The 20,142-nt window shown below is 40.2% G+C and overlaps 1 protein-coding gene across 1 annotated transcript; it reads left to right on the top strand.

Moving 5' to 3' along the window:
• The first annotated feature begins 4,979 nt into the window (after positions 1-4,979).
• On the top strand, positions 4,980-19,472 carry LOC149838698 (uncharacterized). Its single transcript, XM_090007767.1, has 3 exons — positions 4,980-5,415; positions 5,507-5,636; positions 19,176-19,472. Exons 1-3 carry the CDS (start codon positions 5,050-5,052, stop codon positions 19,376-19,378), a joined length of 699 nt encoding a protein of 232 aa, XP_089863893.1. The 5' UTR covers positions 4,980-5,049; the 3' UTR covers positions 19,379-19,472.
• Positions 19,473-20,142: the final 670 nt, after the last annotated feature.

Below are 20,142 nucleotides of genomic sequence, written 5' to 3'. Positions count from 1 at the left end.
GAAAGTTGTTTGACAACCTTAGAACACATATATGCATGATTGAATCAATATGAAAGTTTTTTGATAACCTTAGAACACATATATGCATGATTGAATCACTATGAAAGTTTTTTGACAACCTTAGAATACATACACGCATGTTTTCATCACTATGAAATTGTTTTACTACCTTAGAACACACATATGCATGATTGAATTACTATAAAAAAAATTTAGAACACATTTATGCATGATTGAATCAATATGAAAGTTTTTTTACTGCTTTAGAACACATATAAGCATGATTTCATCACTATGAAAGTTTTTTGACTGCCTTGTAACATATATATGCATGATTGTGATACATAACACATTTATTTGATAGCCTTATAAACCATATATGCATGCATGAATCATTGTGACATTCTTTGACAACCTTAGAACAAATATCTGCATGATTGAATCACTATAATTTTTTTTTTCAATCTTAGAACACATATCAGAATTCTATTAATGTCCTCCAGATTATTGCTAGTCTATGTGTCATTCATCCATTTACTTTTTTGCATTAGATTAGGTGCAATGCATATAATTTATTTCATTATATTTTGTTTATAAATACTAACATTTTGGCTCTTTTGTAGGATGCTGTAGATGATCAGTGTAGAGGAGCTAATGGAGGCATGGAGGGAGGGGCAGATCAAGAAAATGAAGAGGATGATGCCCAGAATCTTGGCGAGGATTAGATTCATTTATTTAATTTGTTTGGCGTACTTGTAACTAATTATAACTTGACAAGGACTGTATTTGGTTGTTAAAGTTTGTTTAACTTAGAACTTGTGTTAAATTTGTTTCACCTATATATGTATTTTTTATGTGTACTTTGTTTTTTATAAGCAGGTTATATGCATCGTAAAACAAAAAAAATTTCTCGAGTTTTAGAATATTTAAAAAAATATATATATATTTTTTAAATTAGTGACGGATATTATCCGTCGCTACTCCGTCGCCAATTTAAAGCAGTCGTTGGTTTGCGATGGAATTTAAGCTATCGCTAATGGCCGTCGCCAAATTGGTGACGAACATTAGCGACAGATACATATTCCTCGTTAAAGAGTAACGACGGATTAAATTCTGTCGCATAACCAAATCGGTCTCTATTTACCGACGGATTAGCGACATATATGATCTGCCGCTAATCCATCGCTACTTAGTAACAGATTGGCGACAGATAAATTCTGTCGTAGTTTAGCGACTAGGGTTATGCGACAGACGCTATCCGTCGCTAAGCCATCGCTAAATAAGTTAGCGATGGATGTTGCGACGGATACTAATATGCATTTTTCTTGTAGTGTATCTTTGCCTCAAAAATAAAGTCCTCCTCCACTATGTCCCTTTGCTAGTGTAATCTGGTTCTTTAGATCCTTAATATAAAAACATGTGACTCAAGTATGCAGGTATTATCTTGTGTAAATCTAGCAACTAACAAGATTTCTACTTATTTGAGGAACAATTAGATCATTCTTCAGAATAAAAGACTTATCATTATATTAGAGATTGATTTTATATGTAGTGGTACTAGGAAGATAAGCATTATTACTCACCATAACAATTTCAAGACCGTGATATTTAACTTTTTCTATTACACCTACCTCATCGGCTATCCTATAGTGTGTAGCTTTTGTATCTGGGTACCCATTGAAATTCTCTTTTGAAGAAGAGTTCAAGAAAGTAGTGAAAGCCTTGGTAATATTTCAACATTGCCTTGCAGAATGATTCCTACAGCCATGAAACTAACAAATCACTCCTTGTTGGTTAGAGTTTCCTGAATTGTTGCCTATACCTTGTAAATTTTTTATAGAAAATTAATAACCACCATTTTTTTTTGAATTTCTACCTCTAACTTTGCTTTTGTTTCTTTTTCCTCTGAATTGTCTGGTCTGACCTCGGCTACGACATCTGCCTTGCTGAGCAAAGAAGGCAGTGGCAGTGGAATCAACCGAGGATCGATTTGATTTACTAACAGAATCTTTTTTTCTTGGTTGAGTAGCATATAATAAAAATTATAAATTGTAGGAAGACCATCAAGAGTAGTAACAATGGTAATAAAACTTTCATGCTCATGAGATAAACCATTAAAAGTATGACGAACCAGACCTTCATTTGAGACAACTTCATTTACAACTCTAAAAGAATCAAAAAGAAATTTAACATGATCATTTAAGTACTCTGACGTAGATATATTTCCTTTTCCAATATCTTGGACTGAACTAGGAAGCATAATTCACATTTGTGATGAACACTCAAAAATGAACAAAATCATGCAAAACCCCCCTTTAGTGGTGGTTCTAGACCACCACTAAAATTATTTAAAAAATATCGAATGCATCCCCTTTGTGGCATTAGTGGCGCTTCAAAAGCACGGCTAATTCAAAAACTTGCAAAAAACTGCATTTTGCAAGTTTTTTCACTGTTTTCTCGTGCTACCATGATTCCATCCATAACTGCGCACTTAAGGATTGTGCAGCTATGCATTTTTTTTTTATATATGTACACTTTGTTATGTTTGTTAATTGAATGTATACTTCATTTATTTTTCAAGAGAAAAAACGCTAAGGTCCATTTGTCAAAGAGTCGAGCAAATGATAAACATATCATATATGCCTAATATGGAACTGTTCTTAGAAAAAAGAAAAAAAAATGCCTAGGCTGTAAAACAGACATTTATGAGCGATAGAGGAACTCCAACCCTCACAATGTTAAAGTGCTCCTATTAAAAATAGATGGCATTGTTGTTATTATTGGAGTCTGGATCAAAGTGCAATCACATGACACAAATTTTGTACATTAAGCACCTGATCACCCTCCATCTTAGGGACATGGCTGTCGTTGTGGGGCCCAAGGCCTGGTGAAGGGCAATCGGGTGCTTAATGCACAAATTTTGTGCCATGTGATTGCACCCGATCCTGACTCTATAGAATGAGACTATCTTTATTTTTGTTCAAGCAATCCTCAGTTTCTGCAAGGGGTAACACCAATGAGATTTGAACCTAGACTATCTGCCCAGCGGCCTAGGTCCCATCTCACTACGGGGCTTGTTTTTGTCATTGTTGAAGAGTGTGTCTAGCAGGAACCATAGCAGAACTAGAGGGAATCGGAGTAGATAATGGCCAAATCCTTCTCCATGATAGACTCTGATTCCAATAGACATTGGGCCTTCTGTGTGAGTGCGAATGGATCAGGGTGTGGGCCAGTTCATGGTTGCGTGGAATCTGAACCTGATTTTTAAGTAGTAACTTCGAATCAGAAATAGAATCATGAAGTATATTTGAATCTATACCTGATTTTTATATGGTTCAATCTGATTTAGTAAAGTAGGTTGATTTGGATTCAAGTCCAAATCTGAATAATCCGACCATATAAGTCTGATTTCAAATTGGAAACACAGTTGTCCTCCATCTTAATATCCATATCCAAAAACGATGTGCTGGATTTGGGTTGTTTAATTTGGCTTTTGGCCCACTTTTCACTAGGGGTGGTTCTTTCAGGCCGGCCACTGGGACAGTCTGATTCAGGCCAAGTCTGCTGTTAGGTTTTCTGGCATGAACCTTATTAAACTGAGCTTAAACTGGATCTGATATTTATTGGGTTGATCTATGTCAATCGTCAAGTATACAACTGGATCCAAATCCAAATTGGGGTTGAACACAAAAAGTGTCCCGATTATTATTTTCCTATTGGATTTGTGGTATGAATTTTGTCATACTGGAGTACTATATAAACATGTATGACTAAAAAAACATATATTTAAATTTGAAAAACATTATAAATTATAAGGGTTGGGTTTAAACTTTGTTTTCCTCTGTTCAACATGACTCTAACCTCACTGGGCTGGTTTAGGAGCAAATCGGTTTCACTCATCTCCTACTTAGGGGTGTCAATGGGTCAGGTTTACTCGGACCCGACCCAGACCAAACACTATAGGGTCTGGGTATGGTGACAAATAAGAAGATCCGATTAAGACCCCAGTCTGGACTCGAAAGTCCGATTAATATATGGATCCGGATATAGTTTATGAAATTTTATATCAGACTTGGGCTCAACCCGAGTTTCTATTAAGACCCTAATTATTTAATGTAAAAATGATAAAAATATTATTTTATCGGGTATGGTCTAGGTCTTGTTCATGTAGTTCTTATCGGGTCCAGGTATGGTTTTTCTTATAGTAGACCTGATTAGACTCAGGTCTGGACCCGATACCATGCCCAAAAATCTGATTCAAGTCTGATTACACCTGAGTCAGAACCAAACCCGACCCGTTGACACCCCTACCCCTAATGCCATCCTTATTTTCATACTCTCGTTGGGATTTCATTCATGCAAGTTCTTATCAAATCAGACTCCATCGATGTTATCTACGTCATTCATTTAGTGAAGATCGACATTTGAATCCCCAGGCAATTAAAAAAATCAATGGTTGACAAAATGTAAAATTTTTAAGTGAAAAAAATTCGATCAAACTGTCAATTCTTATGAAATTAAACATGATGAATCCATCTCTAAGGTTAGAAGTGAGGGGTACAAAGATGGGGGATGGACCGAACTCGGTTTAAGTGTGCCTTACCCATTAACAACCGGTGCCTTGGCATAGGACCAGGAGCTGCGCCCAGAAAGCTCAGTGGATAGATTTTCTTTACCTTGTAATATGGTGACAAATCTCGTGAGATTTATTAAAAGCTCATGAAATTATCGTGAGAAATTACCTGAAAGTTAAAAGCGGCAATTTCTTGCGATATTTTTTTTTTCTGACGATTTTCTAATCAGAAATATAAATATTGTGTTTTAAATGTGATATTTATGTTTTTATCAAATATTTCTTATAGAAAAATCCTGATTTTTTATTTTTATTTATTTATAAAATTTTATTTTTTATTGCCGAGTTTTTACAGAAGAAAACCAGAGATTTACAAATATATATATTTTTCGCGCGTTTTTGGCTGCCGAGATTTTGCCCTAAACCCAGAGAGAAACCTCGCCAGCCGGATAGAGGAGCAAGAGCGAGAGAGAAGGATGCAGAGATGGCGCGTCGCTGCTGCTGCAGTAGTGCGTAGGGAGAGGCAACCCGTGTCGAGGTCCCTCTCCTCCTCCGCCTCATCGTCGCAGCAGACGATCGAGGCGGTGCCGAGGGAGCACACGGGAAGCAGGCTTGCTGCGCGGGAGAGGGCTCAGGAAAGGATCCCGGCGGTGGTCTTCGAGCGCGACGGCGGGTTCCCCGTCTCCTGCAAACGCCTCATCACCGCCGAGCGTCGCCAGATCGCCTCGCTCGTCAGCTCCGTGGAGGAGCCCTTCTTCTACTCCCGCACCTTCGGCCTTCAGATCCGAGCCGGCCCCGGATCCTCCCATGTGATCGAGTCCGGCACCGTCTTGCCCATCAAGGTGCTCTCCTGCTTCTGGCACTTGTTGGTTGTTTCCATTTTTTTCTCGGGTGTCATTGGCTTTGTGGGTTATTAGAGCTTGATGTTTTCAGGTTCACCGCCATTCGGAGACAGGAGAAATCCTGAATTTGGTGCTCGTTTGGGCGATGGATGGTTCCGAGCTGGAGGTCGACGTGCCGATCGTTTTCAACGGTGCGGGCGATTGCCCTGGGATTAAGAAAGGTGAGCCCTTCAATGCGAAGATTTTGTAGGAAAATGCTGTTTTTGGACAGTTGAGATTGTTCGTAATTGGTTTTGGTATTTGTTTCTGAATGTTTTTTTTCTCTGTTTTCTCTTCGGTTGAGTTACTGTTGGAACGCTTAAGATTATTGAATTAGGAGCGTAAAGTATGTGTTTCGTTGTGCGAGGAGCATGTTTGGGTTTTCTGTGTTATTTGTGGGGATTCTTGGGGAGAATGTCGCATAGAGATCGAGAATCGAGAATCACGCATAGAAGGTGAAGGTTGAGTTGATGATGACGGTTAAGCGGAGAACGAACCTTGTTGGCAGACTCTGTATCACCTATTTTTCATTTTTTCGAGAATAATGTATTGTCTTTTTGGTGGCCCATAATTTTGTGTTTTAGTCGTTTAGGAAGTTTAACGATGAAAACACCGGATTAATCGTTGCATGCTATTGCTTATCAAAGGGAGTCAAATTTGATAAATTCGTGAGGGACAATGATTGAAGTTGAACTTGCAGGTGCCATCTTGTGATTGTGACCGGACCTAAGAATTCCCTTTTTTTCGATAAGAAGCTGGGATATCCCAGATTGAAGAGTTAAATGTTACATGATTGAAAATTGAGAATGTACATTCTTCGTTGCTGCTTTCCCTGCTGCTACAAATGACTCACCACGGGTGTAACATACTTGCCTTGTATCTATTAAAATAATGGTCAAGCCTCAACATTGTTAGCTTATTTATATTTCATTGCCTTCCTGTTTCAATGTCATATATATCCTTTAGCCTTGGCTCAATCGTCCAGAAATTAGCTATTAGTCTTGCATTTTCCTCTTCAAGGTTTTAACCCACCAAGCAGTCCTCTTAGCCCTGACATATCTAACCTGCCCATTCTCCTTCATAATCTCCTTAAGGAATATTTGGTGCTCTATGAAGGGGGCTTCTTATGTGATTCATCTCTTAAATGAGTGATTTCGTTGTCCTGATCTTTTTACTCCGTTTTGAATTTGTATTTATTGTTATTATTATTATTATTATTGTTATTGTGGTCTATGTTGGCGAGTGTGTAACAACCATCATCGTGAATTTTTATGTATCCTTTCCTCACAGTTAATATTCTGCTTCTCATCTTTCTTTATGTGAGTCGTGACACTTTTATTTGCACAACACTGAGAATATTACCTGGAAAGAGAATTTTCTTCATTTCCAGACAATAACTATGGAATCCAAGGTTGTAAGTATCGTATCGTTACCCGTATCAGTCAGGCCCAAAATAAGATACCTATTGTATCGGGTCATAAAAAATCATAATTTTTTAATAAATTTTTTTTTCAAAAAAAAACAGAAAAAACTAAAAAAAATCTAAAAAAATCTAAAAAAATCATAACAACGAAACAATGATGAATTGCACATAATACAACCATAAAATCACATATGAAGCATTTATGTCTATATGAGCTGCAGAAGACATCATCAAACATCAATTATGTCACAAGAACAATGCAAAATATTAAATATCTTGCAATTAAGAAATGCCACAAGATTCAGACTTTCATATTACATAAAAAACAAATATTATGGCAATAGTTGCACTCGATTTTCAATCGATTTTCACTTATTACATGAGTGCCCCATTGTCATGCCAGATCATTTGATACCATTAGTGTTTTAAAACCTGGTGACTCGCCACTTGGCTCGTCCTTGAGTGACTCGTGACTCGCCGGGTCTACTTGGTGACTCGGCCGGGTCATGTTAACTTTATATTTTATATAAAATATATAAATATATGTATATACTATCTATATTTTATAGTATTTTATCAATATATTATATGTATTATACATTATATGATATTTTTTATAATGTATTTAATGTATAATTTTATTAATACATGTATAACCATATTTTTATATGTATTATACATAATATTTATATTATATTTCATATAATATATAATTATATATAAAATATATTATATATGTATATATATGCATGACTCGCACTTGACTCATCCGGGTTTTTTTAAAAACGAGTTCAGCATGTTTTTTGACTCAAAGTCTGAGCGATTCAGGCTGAGTCACCGAGTCAACCCAACGAGTTTTTAAACTATGGTGTGGAGCCGGATTTCTACCTTGATATAAATCTCTAATTTTTGTGGATCCAACTTCGCGGTAAGTTGGCGAGGGGTTGCAGGGAGAAAGTGCCCCCAAAGCAATTTTTTTGTGAAGGGTAGTTTTGAAAATTTACTCATTATAATTTTTTTTTACCTTAACCCACTTTCTTGAGTGAAAAAATGGTTAAAATGCATTTTTACTTTAGCAAGCCGCAAAAGCTCCCTCTCTTGCACATGGATCAACCCTTAAATTGCTCTCACGAGTCCTATGGTGTGTGAATACCTCTCTAATGGCTTATATACAAATGAGGGAGTCGGCCCTCAAGAGGTCTTTAAAACCCAAAACTGAAAAATTATGATTCAGCCCCCTTTTTAGCGAGTTGAACATGTATCTTATGATATACCATGTATTATACGATACAGGCCTATATCGTATGATACATACGATACAGATATGATATGCACTCATATCACGATACGATTGTGTATCATATTGATATTCCTCATAGTAACGATACGTAGCATACGTACAACATTGATGGAATCCCTTATCACATTATCGGTTTCTACAACAACAACAACAACAACTACGCCTTCATCCCAAAATAATTGGGGTCGGCGATATGAACCACATTATCAGTTTCTATATAACAATAATAAAATGGCAAAGAGTTGCCAGTACAAAGATGATAAATATGGTGAACAGATTAGATCAGCATTATACTGGGGATTTTCCCTGCCTACATCAGGGTGTCTTCCCAAATGTGTTTTTATTTCCCTTTCTGTTATGCCATTTTACTGAGATTCTTTTAAGACGTGAAAATTCTTGTTTAAATACAGTTGGAATCTTGACCATGTATATTGACCTTACTTTTGGGGCCACACATGTGCACCTTTTCATGTATGGTTGTAATTTTTGTACATTGCGAGCATATGTATGTATGTTCGTTCTATGCCTGAAATGTTGTCCTCTTCTTGTGCACTACTTATAGTGTTTCTCATTTGTTTATATATTTTTGTGTATGAAGTTGTTGCACACTCATACTTGCATAAGTTTTTTATGCTTGAGTTTTGAAGTGTTAAAGTTTATAATACACACTTCTTGCATTCTTCTGTACACATCTATGTAACACAGACTCTTCTAATAGGGCACCGCACCCTCGTCGCACCCACACCCATACGGGTGCGACACTTGGGCACGACTTCCTTTGTGTCAGGTGAAGTCAACCACACTGAGGTTCATTTCTGTCTAAAAGTAAATTCAGTTAACCCTAACCAAGTCTAGTTTTATCTATATTATATATATAAATACATAAATGCACACATACACACATTTTTAACTTAAAATTGTTAAAAAATATATTTATACCCTCCCCGCACCCAATTTTTTTAAAGTGCCGCATCGCCGCATCCTTACCCGCATCCGCACCTATGTGACATAGGTACACATCTATGTTGTCTATCTTGTTATTAATGACTTTGTGGATTTTAGTATGTGCACTTAATTATTATAGTATAACCTAGGATAGAATTCCATTTTAAACACTTATTTTGTTCCACTAATATAACAAATTTTTTTATTTAAAATTTGTTTTGCGATAATTTATAATTTTTTACCATATATTAAAATACAAAGTTAATCTTTGGATTTAAATACTAGTTAGGATCAGGGTTAACATAAACGTTATATGACTCAGGGAAGCACACTTCCCCAAAACGCGTTGCTTCCGAAACGTGCTGGGAAGCAACCCTTTTAAATGGGAAGTGTGCTTCCCGTTATTGGGAAGCTCGCTTCCCACTCACTTTCTGATATGAAGAAGTGAGTTTTTTTTTTTGGGGGGGGGCGCTTGGAGTCTTTAATAAATTTTTTTTTGCCCAATATCAGTATAACTCGATTCTTATTCGCTTCCCATTCGAATCCTAGGTCGCTTTCCTCTTCATTTTCTCTTCGCTTTTGGTTCGCTTCCAAAGCGATTCTCGGTATGCTTTTAAGTCATCTCGCACTTCCCTGTTTTCTTCTAAGTCGTCCCGCACTTTCTGCTTCCTAAAATTTTAAAAGTGCTTCGCTTTTCGTTTCCGCTTCCCGAATCTCTTCCCGCTCCTGCTTGCTCGTTGACAACTGTGGTTAGGATACGTATTTGACAACCTTCATGCAAGCAGTTATGAGTATTACAATGCCAACTTTGGATGTTAGGGTGCTAATTAATATACATATTTTACAACCTTGTTGCAAGCAGTTGTGTATGTAATGCAAATCAACAAACTATAGGTGTACATGAGCAAGCATGCCAGCATACATATGCAAGCATTTCATGAATATAAAATACTAGAAAGAAAACATGGTGGTGACGCATATAAATATAGCATACATGATGAGACACTTGGTTGCTGAAGAGAAGACTTGGAGTTATATTTTTTACTAGCTTGGAATTGTAGGATGAATCAACACTAGCCCTTGTGTATGCTTTTCAACAATTTCAACGCTCATGCATGATTATAAATAAATTTTATGGTAGGCTTGTGACACTCAACTGTTTCCTTCATTTATTCATTTGACCAATCACTTCAAGAATAAGGTCCATGCAATGAGCATCACATGGAGTCCCAGAAAAGTCCCATATCTATGTTCAAGTTTCTTCATTATTGACCTATTATTGTTGCATTATCAATAATAAATTAGACATAAATGTCCAATTTCCTGGACAACAATATAGAAAACTGCACTTAAAGCTTGAATATTTTTTGTCACAAGTAGTAGATTGATTGACGTTAAAAGCATTGTTCTTTTTATAGTATGTAAGAAAATTTATGTGGTCCTTGTCCTGTTATCCATCAAACCATCCGTCTTTAGGTCACAACATGTATTTTTCTAAGACTGTTTATTTTCATCACAATAATTCTCAACTTCCTTCACATTTGTATCAAGAAGTTTTTTCCCCAAACCATAATATGGGAGCATGTTATTGTTTGGTTAAGTACTAGTTATTAAAACAAGCTTGCAACATTGAACAAAATGCAAGCATCACAAAACCATGTACTACAATGTTTACTTGTTCAACTATATATCTTGGAGTAAATTTTAGGTTATGAAGAGGCAGGGCGTGCCTCAAGGTTTCTATTAGCTCCTAAGCCACCTCTTCTTTTTTGGCTCATTGTATTACTTTTCATAACTATTTTTTTCCTTGTGGCTTTAAAACTGGCAACTTCTAATTAACATTAGGAAGCATAGGATTAGGATATGCAACATCATCATTATTGTCATCATCAATCTCTACGATATCATTGTTTCCTAGTTGTCTATACCACGGTTACGGAAAGCGCTCATGGACTTGGGAAAGCATGCTTTCCCAAAATGCTTCGGAAGTGCGAAACGCGGCGCTTCCGAAACCCTCGGGAAAGCGGCCATTTTGAATGTGAAGTGTGCTTCTCATTTCGCTTCCCACTCGCTTCTCAATCGCTTCCCAATATTAAAACACAAATTTTTTCTTTTTTTGTTAGGTTTGGAGCTTTTAGCAATTTATTTGCCCAATATCAGGAAAATTTGATTTCTATTCACTTCCCACTCGAATTCTAGGTTGTTTCCCTTTTCACTTTCGGTTTGCTTCCTAGGTCGCTTTCAACTCGCTTTTGAGACGATTCTCGATTCGCTTCTATGGCAACCTGCGCTTCCTGCTTCCTAAAATTTTAGAAGTGCCTCGATTCTTGCTTCCCGCTCCCGCTTTCTGGACTGACAACTCTAGTCTATACCAATCTTGACATTTGTTAGTCTTTTTTTCTCTATTTCAAATCATTAGTCATTCTAATTGTCATTTCAAAACTTTAGAACGGTCTTTTGAAGTGCAAGGGCATTTTTTATTCCTTGTCCCAACTAAATGATGATTTGGCACAGGCACTACATTGCCGAACCCTTCCCTGAAACTTGGGTACTAATTATAATCGGTCTACTTGCTTAACTTGCCTTTTCTGCTGCCATTTCAAATCATTGGAGATCATATTCATTATAAAGACTTGAAGGATCTAAGCTAAAAAAAGAAAAGTTCTTAGCGTAGAAAGGAGAAGGACAAAGACTAGCTAGAGAAAAAACCTTCTTTAACTAAGATGTTGTGCACTGTCACAGGCCTATTTCCTTCAATAGGCCAGCGCGACGCGACGGTCCTTCCTCACCGCCGCAAGGCTACTTGTCAGCTCGCTTGCCAGTCCTGGAAGCTTGTAATCAGAGTGCAAGAGAGCAAGAGAGAATAGAGGGAGAAGAACTGCAATCACAAGAAGCAGTCACAACGAGGGTGAACAAAAGAAATCTCAACGCATTTAATTCATTCACAATTTTGCCCACAGGCTATTACAGTTCAAGTATACGGGTTGTCCCTTTGGGGTATTGATTCACCTGAATTAGACAACTTATATCAGACTCAACAAAAGCAAAACAGACTCTAAGTGCAACTTTACAATGTAAGTCGCAAGGGAACATGCTCTCCCCTTCAAATCATGCATCGTCCTCGATGCCATCTGTTTTATGAAGCCCTGACTTCAGCCGGGTAGCGGCTGTTCATTCGGAATGCAGGCTCCCACATTGGTTCTGTTGTTTCCTCCCACTGCACTAGGTATTTCTTCGCTTCGCCCAAGTAGTTGACCTTGTGACGAATGATCTTACTAAGGTGCTTCTCGGCTCGTTGTGCTGTCGGAGCCCTCTGTATGATGGGAGCGCGTTGTGGCACGCTGCATTCTGGATCTCCATCGTCTGGATGGAACTGCTTGAGGTTGCACACATGGAACACTGGGTGCACCTTGAAGTCTGGTGGAAACTCCAGTTTGTACGCCAGCTTGCCCACCTTCTTTGTGATGGTGAAGGGTCCTTCATACTTTCTGAGCAGTCCGCAATGCTGACCGCGGAAGATGCCTGTGTGACCAGGATATAACTTCACCAACACTTGTCCCCAACTTGGAACCCAGCGAGCCGACGATACTTGTTCGCCCACTTCTTCATTCTCTTTGCCGCCTTGTGTAAAAATGCCTTCGCCAACTTATTCTGCTCGTGTCAGTTGCGAACAAACTGATAGGCAAACGATGACCTTCCCTTTTCTTGTGCGGGAAGAGTGTGCGGGGTTAGTGGCTGTTGCCCCGTGACCATCTCAAACGAGCTGTGGCCTGAAGACTCGCTCTTCTGCAGATTGTAACAAAATTGTGCCACGTTAATGAGCTTCACCCATTTTTTTTTATTGGCACTAACAAAGTGCCTAAGGTATTGCTCAAAGTATCCCGTTGATGCACTCTGTCTGCCCTTCATCTGTCTGCGGATGAAAGCTTGTTGAAAACAGCAAATCAGAGCCAAGTAGCCGAAATACTTCACGCCAGAACTTGCCTGTGAAGCGAGCATCGCGATCACTCACAATGCTCTTTGGTATGCTCCAGTGTTTCACCACATGCGTTACAAACAACTCTGCAGGACACTCCTTAGAAGCTGGGATGAAGGTGATATACTTTGAGAAACGATCCACCACAACCAAAATAGAACTGAGGCCCTCTACCTTTGGCAGAGTAACAATGAAGTCCATGGAGATGCTATCCCAAGGACGTTCTGGAATTGGTAGAGGCTCAATGAGACCGAAAGCCTTCTGGTTTGTCCCCTTATCTTGCTGGCAAAAGAGGCATGTCCGCACATACCCCTCAACGTCGTCCATCATCTGCGGCTAATAGTAGTCGTGCTCAAGGAGTGCTAAGGTCCGCTCCTGACCAGGTTGGTCATCCCATATTGTATCATGACACTCCTTAAGCAATTCTCGACGGAGGCTTCCCCACCGCGGCACGAAGACGCGTCTACCTTTTGTCACGAGGAGACCGTCTTGTAGCCAAAATTGTCGAGTCTTCCCTGTCTGCGCCAAAGAAACAAGGTGTTGTGCTGTCGGGTCCTGCTGCGTCCCCTCACGGATGCGGCTCAACAATGCGCCCTCCAAATGCACTTCAGGAGGCTCTGAGCGTGTAGTTGCCAGTTCAGCCTTGTGGCTCAGGGCATCCACCACAATATTGGTCTTTTCAACCTTGTACTCCAAGGAAAAGGCGAACTCAGCCAAAAACATCTGCCATCAAGCTTGTTTAGACGTTAGCTTCTTCTGTGTCTGAAAATAGCTCGTGGCCATATTGTCCATCTTACGACGGACTCAACACCCAGAAGGTAGTGCCGCCAGGTCCTGAAGCAATACACGATGGCGGTCATCTCACGTTCGTGCACCGCGTAACTCCTCTTTTGCATCCTTCAGCTTCTGACTCTCATATGCAATCAGATGACCTTCCTACATAATAACTCCGTCGATGATAAAGTTTGAGGCGTCTGTGTGGACCTCAAAGGGTTTGGAGTGATCAGGCAGTCGGAACACTGACTTTCTCACTAAAGCTTTTTTCAAGCCATCGAAGGCATCTTGGCACGCTTCTCTCCAGAGCCATACACGATTTTTCTTTAACAAATCTGTGAGGGGCGCAACAATGAGGGAATAGCCTTCGATGAAACGCCGATAGTAGTTTGTCAAACCAAAGAATGACCGCAACTTTGACACTTGGTTTGGCGGAACCCATTCCTGGATGACCCTTATCTTTTGTCCATCCATACGCAGCAAACCACGTCCCACAACGTAGCCAAGGAAGCTGATCTCTTCCTGCCCGAAGAGACACTTCTCTCGTTTAATACATAGGTCATTCTCCTTCAGCACCTGAAACACTCTTCGCAAGTGCCCGACATGTTCCTCCATGTTGTTGTAGATCACGATATCATTCAGGTAGACTACCACGATCTTGTCTAAGTGATGCAGCTGCGTTGGAGGAGGAGTGAAACTAATGGCCCACCATGAATCGGTGTGGTTGAACTTCTTTATTAATTCAGAAATGTTCAATAAGAAATGGGAATATGCAATAAACAGTAAAGACACGTAAAGGAAAATAGCAATCAAATAAAGAACAGGAAAACTGCAGAAAAGAAGTCGGCTGAAGCTTTTTCCATCTTCTCCCCCTCACGCAACCCTAGACAGGGCTTCTTAAAGACTGTTTACTGGACCGGGTCGTGGATTCAGATTTGGATCCGACCCACGATCCAGGTCAGTATCTCTTTGCAGCTGGTTCTGGGGTGTGCGAGCTCCACCACGCCTGACGTAGGTGCGCAGGGGTACCTCCCTGCGTCGTGGCTCCGTCCCTGCAAGTGAGTCATCTTCACGGGGTCCTTCATCTGCCCTGTGTGGTGGATCGAGTGGCACGATGGGCCCAATCGGGTCCTGCCCTGCATCATTCTCCCCTGGTTGGGAAGAAGTCGGCTCTGTCGACTTGTTGTTGCCACAGTAAGCATATAGATCAGCCACGTTGAAAATAGGGGAAATGTGCCAATCATCGAGCAGCTCAAGGAGGTAAGCATTCGAACCCAATCGTTGAAGGATCCTAAAAGGGCCATACTTCTTAGGACTGAATTTGCTATAGGTGCCTACAGGAAAACGCTCTGGACGCAGATACACCCAGACGAGTTGACCGACCTCGAACTGGACATCACGACGACTCTGATCTACGAAAGCTTTGTAGGTCTCATAACTTTCAACAAGTTTGGCCCGAACTTGTCTGTGAACGTCACGCATATACTCAACGGCATCAAAGGCATCCAGAGCTGGAGCTGAGAGATCTTCACGGGGTCCTTCATCTGCCCTGTGTGGTGGATCGAGTGGCACGATGGGCCCAATCGGGTCCTGCCCTGCATCACTAAGTAAGGTTAGAAGATCTGATTCATTAAAGTTGTGAACGTGGCTGGAACATTTGTCAACCTGAATGACATTACTAAGAATTCGTAAGCACCATAACGGGTGACGCAAGTTATTTTATGCTCATCACCTTCAGCATTCCTCACCTGCCAGTAACCCGATCACAGATCAAACTTGAAAAAGATACAGGCACTGCATAGCTGATCGAACAAGTCCGCTATCAATGGCAATAGGTACTTGTTCTTCACTGTGACCTTGTTCAAAGCACGGTAATCTACACATAACCATTTGGAGCCATCATGTTTCATCTGAAAAAAGGATCGGGGCGCCAAATGGGGCTTTCGATGGATGAACGATGCCTATGTCCAACATCTAATCTAGTTGTCTGCACAGTTCCTTCAACTCAGTTGGCCCCATGCGGTATGAAACCATTGCGGGAGGCTTCCCTTTCGGGGTCAACTCAATCTTATGGTCGACCTCACGTCTTGGTGGAAGACGTTTTGGCAATTTCGGAGGCATCACCCTCCGAAACTCTTCCAACAGTAGGGTTAGGGTCGGCGACAATGCTGCTTCTACCTTGTCTTCTTCTGCGTGCACAATAACTAAGAATGTGTGCTCTACATGATTGACACCCTTCTTCAACTGCATCGCCAATAACACTGAAGACTTGCCTTTCTGCGTAAGGCACTGCACTGTGTGGGACAAGTTTGACCCCATAATCGTCAACGTGTTAAACTTTGGTAGCATCATAAGATTCTGGCTGCGCAGAAACTCTATATCCAAAATCATCTTGAAATCGTCCAGGGGCAACACAAAGAAGTTGGCTTTGCCGACCTAACTCCCCATTTAGATAGCCACATCTCTTGCTTCACCAAGGATGGCTTGGCCTCAGAGTTCACCATTTTGATGGTTCTCTGCTTTGGCCCGGGCTTCAAGCCCAACCGCTCTGCCTCTTCCTGTGAGACAAAGTTGTGTGTGGCTCCGGAGTCTACCATAGCTGAAGTAGACTTTTCATTCGTAATGACTTCGAGTTACATCAATTCTTTGCTAACCTGCATGTTCTCAACTGCGCAACTTCTAGTTGCGTTGATCGATCGCATGACTCTCATTCGTGGTTGCATAGTCTCAGTGTCACTACATTCAATATCACTGCATTCCTTCTGCGTTGCATTGATTTGTCCGTCGTCTTCACGAGGCGCTTGGGGCAGTATTTGGCGATATGCCTATCGCCACAGAACCAACATGTCACAACCGCACCCTTGTTGTTGTTGTTATGCTTTGTGTAGTTCTATTTCTTGTCGGATTGATGGCATATCGACACCTCACCTTTGTTGTAGCGCCAACTTGTCCTTCTTTTCTCAGTGGTCAGGCTTTTTCTCAACTTTGATTGATGGGGTGAAAGGCTTGCACTGAGTGTCAATTAAGCGCTCGATCGCCACATATGTATCTTTCAAAATACAAGGGTTGCTCCTTTTCACTTCAGACTGTGCCCATGGCTGAAGTCCCACAATGAACCAGTTGAGCTTATCCTCTTCTGGCATGTTAGGCAACTCCAGCATAAGCTTCTGGAACGTTCTGACATAGTCTTGTAACAAACCAATATGTTTAAGCTCGCCAACCATCCGGTACGCCTGTCTCTGCGCATTCCTTGGCATGAAGTAGTTGCACAGTTCCATTTTGAAGTCATCAAAGGTGTCTATCACACATTGACCCATCTCCATTTCACTACGCTTTCGCCTCCACTAAGCGATAGCATCTCCATCGAGTAGAGCTGCTGAAGCCTTAATCCTCAGATCTTCAACAATCACATTCTGAATATCCAAGTAGTCTTCTAATTAGAACAAGAAATTCTCAATGACCTTGCTGTCACGAGAACCATTGACTTTTGCGGGTTTTGGCACATCAATCCTTGATGGCCTCTCACAATTTCCGGGATTTAGGGTCACTGGCCGCTGTAATATGCGGTTCTTCAACTGAAGCTTCCCTACTTCAGTCTGCAAGTCGGCCACTGTAGTTGTCAACGAAATGACCTGCCCCATTAGTAAGTTCACCTGCTCTTGCAGGCTCACCACCGCATCATTCAGTCCATTGAATGATTCAATTGCTTCCTTATGCGAAGTCACATCTTTCACCAGTCTGTTGACAGTTGCAACCATCTCTTCTTGGCTTCGAGGTGAACCCATCTTCTCAGTTTCGACAATTGTCTTGCCTTTGGTGTTGCGCAAGTTTTGATAAAGCACCACGATGTCTTGCTCACAAGTCGCAGCCTATCGGCGTGTCTGTCGACACCGACTCTAGAGTCCCTTCCCCAACACGAGAATGGGCTCTGGTACTACTTGTCATGGGCCTATTTCCTTCAATAAGCCAACACGGCGCGACGGTCCTTCCTCACCGTTGTAAGCCTATTTGTCAGCTCGTTTGCCAGTTGCGGAAGCTTGTAATCGGAGTGCAAGAGAGAATAGATAGAGAAAAATTGCAATCACAAGAAACAATCACAATGAGGATGAACAAAAGAAAGCTCAATGCATTTAATTCATTCATAATTTTGCCCGCAGGCTATTACAGTTAAGTATACGGGCTGCCCCTTCGGGGTATTGATTCACCTGAACCGGGCAGCTTACATCAGACTCAACAAAAGCAAAATAGACTCTAAGCGCAACTTTACAATGTAAGTCGCAAGGGAACATGCACAATGCCCTCTTTTAATGGCAAACCTATTCTCAGAGCCGGAAACAAATATGCCTAAAATTCTCACTTCTTAGTTCTTGAAAACCTTAGAAAACTTTCATAGAAGTGAAGATTAGGGTTTATAAGGCTTTAAAAACAACCTTATTAGACCCAAAAGCCTGGCCAAATATGATTGCAATTATAAAAAACAAAGAGAAAAAGAAGGAAAAAGGGTGTCAGAGATTGCACTCCATCATATCCCTGATCCATCGTGTGGTATTTACTTGTTATACAATAATGATCTTACGATATATTAGGACTTTTAGGACACTGGTTTGTATTCCCAGAATACTCGATGCTTATGTATGCTGCTGATACACTAACATACGTCAAACTATTCATGTATAACTAATATGCTTCTTTTCCACCCTTTCTAATTTTACATTCCTCTGGCTCTTGTAAATTTACACGAACAAACAAATTTCATTATCCATTGTTTTGAAGTATTGAAATAAATCTGCCGTTTTTTAACTTCAAAAGTCTTGTTTTGGTACTATTTAGAAGGATGGTTTGCCTCTCTCCTTTATAAATCAAGCCGTGAGGTAGCCCCTGGTGAGATGTGAAAACCTCAGATCTGTTGGATATGGTACTTGACAGCTTTCCTCTCAGGTGGTAGCACGGGACGGAAGGGGAACATTATCTTTCCAAAAAATACTAAAAAAGAGAAATGACTTCTGCCAAGTACCAAAACTAACTTTTAGCCAAGCCTAGTGTAGCCTGAGCGTTGCCCCTTTGGCAACCAATCTTGGAGATCAGGTTAGCTGAACTCTACAACCAAGCTTTTATGAGCCAGTAAATGATCATGAACATTATTTGTTTGTTTAGTTGTTCTAGTCCTGATAGCTACAGATCGCTAATTGTGATGAGTAATGTAATTGTTGGGGTTCTATTATCTTGAGACTAAGCAGAGACTTCTTTATTGGATTTGCATGCTCTGCAGTGATGAATTTTCAAAATGCTTTATTTTGGTACAGGAGGCACGTTGAAGAAGATCAGAACCAGTCTGAAGTACCTTTGCCCTGCGGATAATATTCTGCCCAAGATTGATGTGGATTTGAGCAATCTCAACATTGGAGATAGAGTCTTTATGCAGGATATTGAAGTTGATCCTTCTTTGAAGCTTTTGAGCAGAAACAACACAATGCCTATATGTAAGATTGTCTCTACTAAATTGTAGGAATCGGTTAGGAACTAATCTTAGACATTGTTTTACAATTTCAACCTGAGACAGGGTTTTGGGACCATGTCTGAAAAGCTATTTTGGTGTTGGATCTTCTTTTTCCTTTTCTTTTTTTTGGTGAGTCTGGAGTGGGATTGGGAAACGAGACACACCACTCATGGTTCAGCTCATGCTAGGCTTATAGAGAGCTCATTCTAATTCATAAAATAGTCTCAGCAAGCTGGACATGGAACAACAAGCGTTTGACTTGGTTCCAGCTTATACAGGCTTGTTAAGTAGTAATTGATATATTTTATATCATGTAATGTAGTGTGCAATAAATGGTCAAGTGTTTAGCTTGCAAGCAATAGGTCTAAAGTTCAAATCATTTTGCTTCCAGCTTTGAAACAATGATTTTTTTCTGTAAACAAGTCAATTTGAGTTTGTCTAAATGGTCTAAAGCTCAAATCCTATAACTTTCAGCTTTGAAGCAATACTTTTTCATGAGCGAATTAGCTTGTTTAGCTCGAACTAATCATGAGTTCGAGCTTGGATCAACTGGCCACAAAGGTGAGGTGAGCTTGAACACCTCAAGTTCGGTTCATTCAGCTTATTCTGGGGTTGCACAAAGGTTGATGAACGTGAGTGGATAGTTGGAAGAATAAAATGGCCCTTTCAACAGTATCCCTCAAGGTTTAGTTAAAATCTACAATGGGGGAGAGCAGTAAGGATGGCATTTAAGAGCTGTGATGAAATAGCAGAGTGGACTTGTTCCACCTTGG

This window comes from Nuphar pumila, chromosome 5 (genome assembly GCF_984573655.1).
Source record: "Nuphar pumila chromosome 5, dmNupPumi1.hap1.1, whole genome shotgun sequence".
NCBI lineage: Eukaryota > Viridiplantae > Streptophyta > Magnoliopsida > Nymphaeales > Nymphaeaceae > Nuphar > Nuphar pumila.
This window is presented reverse-complemented; position numbering and strand designations above follow the sequence as displayed.